Source organism: Etheostoma spectabile, chromosome 7 (assembly GCF_008692095.1).
Source record: "Etheostoma spectabile isolate EspeVRDwgs_2016 chromosome 7, UIUC_Espe_1.0, whole genome shotgun sequence".
NCBI lineage: Eukaryota > Metazoa > Chordata > Actinopteri > Perciformes > Percidae > Etheostoma > Etheostoma spectabile.
The window spans coordinates 16,529,889-16,537,461 of NC_045739.1; the positions used below are offsets into that span (position 1 = coordinate 16,529,889).

Consider the following 7,573-nt stretch of genomic DNA (forward strand, 5'->3'; position numbering starts at 1 on the left):
CACACACACACACACACACACACACACATTTAACAAATCAAATAAATAGTATGGGTAAAGAGGCAGGTGGGTGAAAGGATTCAGGATTTACACAGGAAGAGCTTAAAAACAACCCCAAAATGTTCTTGTTCCCATTACTCACTTGTGTTCGTCGTTGAGGATGTGAACCTTAAAGGCACGAGGCGTAACCAATTCTGGGTCTGTATCTGGAGGTAACGCCTCCAGGGGCGGGACCCACATGTTGAACTCTGACAGCCAGTTCTGCAGTGTGTTCACCTGGGATAAAAGTAAGTATATAAATAATCAGAGTCAATTGCCTCATCGTCTTACGGTTTGATTTGATCAATATTCTTATCATCCTACTGTGTGTCTACATGTAAGCACATTTGACCCTTCGCATTTCCTTGTGTTCCATAACACAGGTGCTTACAGGTACAATGGCGAGCACGGTGTGAGCCTGGGTGTGCCGGAACAGGACGTCGATGAAAGAAATGACTTGCAGCGTTTTGCCCAGGCCCATGCTGTGAGCGAGGATGCAGCCGAATCCGCTGCTGCTGCCGAACCGCTCCAACGACTCCACCAGGTTGTCGTACAGGAAACGGATTCCACCGATCTGAAGAGGAGACGGGAGGAACAGAGACGGAGAAATGAGTCGGCTGTCCCTGACTTCAAGAAGGTCAAGAAAGAAGGTAATTCTTACAGTATGACTTGATGGCATAGTAAAAAAGAAAAAAGGACCAAGAGTTTGCTTTGATTGCAGCAGTAATAATACCTGGTGAGGTTTGACTGCTCGAGCCAGCTGAGCTGATAGGAAAATGTCGTCCTCTGCAGCTGGATGGTTCAGGTTGACCAGCACCCTGCCCTGGCTGTCCGCTCGGTTAAGGGCGTCGTTGACGTGCGCACCGCTCTGCTCGCTCTCTTCTACCTCGATGGAGTCATCCTCGTCCGAGCTCAGATTGATCACATCTGCCCAGAGGGAGGAGATGAGGTTTACAAAAGTCACATTGCAGGTCTTGCAAACTGTTTTTCTATATCCCACTTTAGAAAACATTTTGATCTCAGACTGACACCTGTATTCAAAAAGGATTTGACCTTGCTTTCACATATGTATCTTAGCACATTTTCTCTACATAAACTAAAAGGAAATATTGGATAAACCTTAAAAGAAATTCTAATATGTTAGATATATTATATACTATTATAGACTATTTAGGGGGGACATGTGTTTCTCATCAGACTTTAATAACACTTTCTGATGAAGAACCTTGTAAACGTTATCACGGGATAACTAAAAAAACGAACAAAAGAAAAACTTAGGAACACCTGAACAAGGAACATAGTCATTTTGATCACAGAATAACTTTCCCCATGAAAATAAATTGCTGCTATATTTTTATTGGCCTTGATACATTTATTAAGGGATGTGTGAGGAGGTGACCAACATCAAAGATGAACGTCTGTGTGTGTGTGTGTGTGTGTGTGTGTGTGTGTGTGTGTGTGTGTGTGTGTGTGTGTGTTTTGTATCAGACAGACTGAAATCCATATCTGATAAAAAAGGACTGACGTCAATAGTATCAAGTGTTGAAAGTTATACAAGCTGGTGGACTGCAAGGGGCACCGCAGGAAGAGGGGTGTGTGTGTGCGCGTGTGTGTGTGTGTGTGTGTGTGTGCTTATATAAAGGCAGTGAATGGCTGGTTATACAAGTAGGATTAGAGTGGAGGGGGAGACCGGTTACGCAACCCCAACTAGAAATGTCACTGACTGTGTCACTGCGAGTGTGTGCGTTATTTTTTATATATATATATGTGTGTGTTGTGGTGTGTGTGTGTGTGTGTGTGTGTGTGTGTGTGTTGGCTCATAACCACGATTAGCCAGCTTTACTGCTCTGCAGACCCACTCTGATCTGCCCCACAGACACACTCTCCCTTTTTCTCTCTTCCTTTCCTCCCTCCATTTGGTTTTTTCCTCTCTTTCAGTTATGTCTTTTTCAGTTCCCAAATTTACACATGATCTGTCTGTTAGTTGTTCATCCCATCTCTCTCTTTCTCTCTCTCTCTCATTTGTGTGTGTGTGTTTGTGTTGTAGAATGGTGGCCTGCAGTCGGCTCTGTCCTCTTTCCAACGCAGAACCTATGTGTTTCCCCAACTGAGTGTGTTAAAAGTGTATGTTTTCCTTGACTGTTTGAGGGCTCTGTGATGTGCACTCAGACAATACGGGAACAGCATGTACCCTGAGAAGGTTTTAAATATTCTGATACACATGGCTGCTAATCTACGAGAGAACACACACACACACACACACACACACACACACACACACACACACACACACACACACACACACACACACACACACACACACACACACACACACACACACACACACACACACACACACACACACACACACACACACACACACACACACACACACACACACACACACACACACACACACACACACACAACCACACACCCACACACACACACACACACACACACACACACACACACACACACACACACACACACTTTTTCGAGCTTTTTGCCCTAGGATGTTAACAGTTTGTTAAGAGACTTTCATTAATTGGGTTAGCACTCTGGAGTCCATTCAACCTTGAGAGAATTTAAAGAAAGCTGCATGAATGAAGATTTATGTTTTTAAATAAAACAAAACTCCTTTATATTGTCTTTCCTGTACATAGAAGTCCCTTAGTTTGATAGAGCCAGTGTTAACACTTAACTGTCTTTGTGGGCGTGATGCACATTATTGCCAACATTCATTCATAAAAATCATCCAAAGATATGGCCCAGATGTTTGCTGTGTTTAGGGTTTTTGAACCTTATTCAGATTTGGGTTGCCTTTTAATCCTCCGTTATTTACCCCAGAAATTCAAGCTGAAGCTGCCTTTTAATGTGCCGACTTTCCAGACCCCTGGGCTCAGAAAGCAATTTGAAACAGAGTGTGTAATTTAATAAACGCATGGCTGTCATGGGACGATTTGGGATTCTTTGCTTAATCTCAGAGAGACTGATGGTGTAGAGATGCCGTCAGTCCTGGTAACTGCCCTCAAGCAAGGTTTGGGACCTCAAATTGCACGTATATTGGCTTTATGGCCTGTGGTTGAACTCTGTAGCCGAAATGCCCGAATGTGACGTAAAATAAAAAGGCAAGACAAGGAAGATTTTAAAATCACATTAATCATAAGACCATCAGTCTGATCTCTACCTAAACTCTCAACTTTCATTCATGTATATCGTGATTGTAGCTTCATTCATGGCCCTTTCACTGACACCTATGATACAAAACTGAAAAACAATTACTTTAACAGCAATGTTAAAGATTTTAAAGGGGCTTACATCTTTTTTTTTACACATTTTTATATGTTATACTGAAAGAAAGATTGCAAAACATATAAGGCTGTTTTTTAAACAACCTCCGGCTTTTGCTTTAGTCAGCAGATAAAAAATGTTTTTATGAGCGGAATATACTGTGTATGTACAGGTCCTGACTGTCCTGTGAGCTTCTGCTTTATAACGCTGTAACCTATCATGTTTTTTAGAACTTTAAGTTGCCAAAGAATGTCAGCTTTCTCAAAACTGAATCTATGGACAAAGCTGTGTTAAGCATGATAAGAAATAATAGGAAAAAACATTCTACTGAATCCTTAGTTGTTGAACAGTGACTCTATCCTTTATTATTATTATTTTTTTAACTGGACCTAAATAACTTTCAACACTTGACATCTGAAATATGTTGTACCAAAGCTCACACTGAGCTGTTTCGGTATTTTAAGAATTCGCATCTGGCCTATTTAAGGCTTTGCCTAGCTATGATGACAGCTCAGAATATACAACTGGATGATGGATAATAAATTAACTGCACAGCTCTGTGTCCCTATTTGCTTTCATGACCTCCCACAGCCATCTGACCTACTATCCCACTTGCAAAATCAAAAGGTCCAAAAGCAATCTCTACCAGAGACTTTCAATGTGTGGGGCATAATTTAGGCAACTGAACTCCTCTGTCATTATTACCTCAACCAAGTTAGTTTTTCTGTCAGCAGGTTTACCCAAAAATACAAAATAAAACACATTTTGTCTCATGGTAATTAGACTTGAGTCATTTAAAGGAAGAAGTCAGAAACACCGTTCCAATTCCAAGTATTTGTTTCAGAAAATTATGAATAAATTAGGTAATACTGAAGCAACCTCTTTAAGGAATGTTGCTGATTGGAGTTGCTCCAAGACGACTGTATGCATTGTGTGAGTCTCACCTGATTTTCGTGTGTGCTCTTTGGCTACGGAGGTGGGTACGTTAGTCTTGCAGTCGTCCTCGCTGATGCCAGTGCTGCTGGAGTCCAGGCAGATCACTTCCTGTCTGACCGACTTCACTTCGTGCTGCGATGCCGTTGATGCCGACACATGCTTTGTCACATCTCCTGGAGAGGAGGGGAACGATGCAGCAAAAAAAAAAAAAAAGACGATTGGAAAGCAACAATGGACAGAAAGCAAAGAAAAGATAGGGAAGGAAGACAAAAAAAGAGAGTAGGAAGAGAAAGCATGGGGGTGATGGAAACAATGGTCAGTTCTAACGTTATATGCAGGCTTTGCAGCCACGTTACTTGTTCACAGTGAAAGACGATGTCAATAGCTGAACCATACAGGTTAGGTCATTTGATCAATGGTTGGGATTAGGAATTTCTGATAATGTACAGTACATGTCAGAGAATTAGTGTTCAATGGACCAGTGGGGGCTGTTAGTATTTATGGAAACATTGTTTGGGGGTACACGCTCTCACCAGTTGTGTATTCAGGCAGCAGTGGTACGGGGAAATCAGGTTTGCTCGGCTGCTCTAGACGTTGCCTCCTCTCCAACTCGTCCTGCTGGGCGGCTTTGGTCACTGCCTCTAACTGATGCTCCCTCAGTAACTTCCTACACAGCCACAGAGAAAAATTATTATTGTATTACTATATATGTATTTATACACAGTATATCCAGACACAGTAATGCATTTTTACAAAGTAATAATAACGGTCATTGTATTGTGTACTGCAGGAAAACACATGGTTTTTAATGTATACACGTTAAAATGATGCTGAAGCCTATCAAACAGCGTTTTCTTTTCTGTTTTTAGCGAAAAAAGCTCTGATAAACGCGCCGTATAATACCGGCCCAGCAAACAGCAAAGTTAGCAACTACTACAGTAGCTACAGCTACATGTTTTGCTACTTTCACCAGCTGGTGAAAGTAGCAAAACATGTAGCTGCTTAAGAGCCAAATCCTGTTCTCAGGAGATGGTGGAAACAAAACCAATGCTGAATAGAGAGTCTTACATTTACTGGTGGACAGACCCACAACTCCAAATGAATGCTAACATTGCTAGGTGTCTGCTAACAAGTTAGCCACAGAGCACGTCTTGCACGTCTAAGCCATATCATTTGAGGAGTAAACTGTAGGCTGTATCTAGGCTCCTTCAGTAAAAGGCAAGTCAATGAACAATACATTTTGTTTTTTTAGGATATTATAAGATGTCAAAAGAATTTAAGCTCCCTACAATTTAAAATAATGTAATGTGAAAACATCAGCGCTCAATCAAGCTGTATTGATTATTTTAGTTTAATTCTGCCACTGCTTCAATACGTTTCCAAAGAAACAGAAATGTGGCATTATTTTGACGGTTGCATACCTTCATTATTTAAGAGAGAGCATGATATTAAGACAATGGATTCATTGTAATGGAATGTAATGATACATTAGTTGAACACATTCTGATTAGAAGAAACTTATATAATGTGATAGACAAGCACCTTGTAACTAAACAAAACAACACTTGCATACACAAACACTGAAGCCTCAATCTGTGACACATGTTTAATATTATTGTAAAGATGCTGTTACGTAAAAGCAACATCATACTTGAGGTTGAGCTTTGTCGTGGTTGTTGGCAGCCGGAGGAATGAAGCTGCAGACTGTGCATGCATACGTACAATCACTGACAGATATCATCAGGCATTTTGTGCTTTTTTTTCTTTAAATTAGAGAGTGAAATCAAGAGCATGAAGGGAGAGAAGAAGAAGGCATGAAGAGACACAGTAGAGATATGATAAATCCTCTTATTCAGCCAACAGTGAATGTTACTAGAAAGACAATAATTGTTGAATAAGCTGAGTGAGTGTGAGTTTACTCTGCACCTCAGCAGAAACATAATCAGGGGATTGTGTAGTAATCCCTTTCATCTCAAGACTCACTGCAAGCGTTGAGTCATTTTCTAAAATCTAGTTTAAAGAATGGCTAAAAGAAACTCAGCCTTGTAGGTTTGTATGCTTTTCTTTTCAGTCCCTTCAGGAATTTGCAAAGTCGCAATCTCAACAATTCACGCGAATTCAACCAATTACCATGAATTTGGTGCGACTCGCAATCTTGACCAATCACTGCTCTTTACCCCAAATTTGACCAATGACTGGAGTTTTCCACGACTTCAACCAATCACAGCAGCCCCACGTGCCAGGCTTTGCGTCAGTATTTGACGCTGAGAGCCACTGACCAAGTGGGAGTGAGAACGGGTTGACGTAACGCACATACGTCACCAAATTAATTTCCTTGTTTCTGATATGAAGACAAGACGTTTGTGACTCAAACATCTCACATAATATCTCACATAACAGAAAGTACGGCGAAAGACATTTCAGACTGTCCTGCCAACCTGTATACATTTTAACATCAATGTCTGCTGTAACAATTTCCACTCTAAAGTTGCTAAAAGCTGCTGCTGTTTCAAACCTTTGGTCTCTCTGCAGCAGCTGCTGCTCAATTCCCCCAGTGAAAAAGAAAAATTGCAATGTTAACTGTCTTGCAACTTCATCGCAACAAAAATACAAAAGACATCGCAACTTTTAATCGCAATTTTTTATAAAAGCTCCCACCAAATTAGGTATTTTGGGCCGCAACAATCTCAAAAAAAGGCAGCGAAATCTTGGAGGGACTGCATTTTGTTGCAATATCGTCACCTTCCTAAAATAATCGCCTAAGTCATTTTTTGACAAAAAGTATTTTCTTGCCTAAATCATCTCCTCATGGTGCTGGCCACCTCTGGTAAAATTTCCTACATTCTCAGTTGAACAGGTCATGTGATTCTACGCCTTTAGTATGACTGCCTGAGTCAAAAGTGGGACTTAGGCAGTTTTATTTTGCCTAAGTCAAAAGACAATGTGACTTAGGCAGTTTTACAAGCTTTTCAACATGGCTGCTGCTTCAAGAAGAAAAAATATTTACCACTCTATCAGTGAAGTTATTTCCATATTTCAGGGCTCGTCCCCAATTGGGAAGTGATGATGTTTACTATAATATAGGATAGGTTATACGGATAGTTATTTTGTCGTTTTTGTTCAGAGGGTTTAAAATTGCCTAAGTCACAAAGGCATGTTCATAAATTTGCCTAAGTCATTTATTCCTCTCATGTTGCATTATTTACAGACATTGTTATTAGTATGTCAAAAGTAATATATTGTTATAACTACTTTGAATGAAATTATTAATAAATATCATATGTTCAGTATTTGGTTCAGTTTT

At 40.5% G+C, this 7,573-nt stretch overlaps 1 protein-coding gene across 4 annotated transcripts in view; it reads right to left on the bottom strand.

Moving 5' to 3' along the window:
- Nucleotides 1-7,573, bottom strand: part of LOC116692001 (helicase ARIP4) — a 66,724-nt gene that overhangs the window by 12,565 nt on the left and 46,586 nt on the right. For 3 of the 4 annotated variants that reach the window (XM_032519952.1, XM_032519955.1, XM_032519954.1), the window contains 5 exons: nt 4,803-4,936; nt 4,278-4,442; nt 773-966; nt 431-613; nt 143-276 (listed from right to left, as the gene is read on the bottom strand). In XM_032519952.1, coding sequence (XP_032375843.1) covers nt 143-276; nt 431-613; nt 773-966; nt 4,278-4,442; nt 4,803-4,936 — 810 coding nt within the window. The remainder of the gene's footprint in view (nt 1-142; nt 277-430; nt 614-772; nt 967-4,277; nt 4,443-4,802; nt 4,937-7,573) is intronic. The other variant, XM_032519953.1, reaches the window with a different exon arrangement.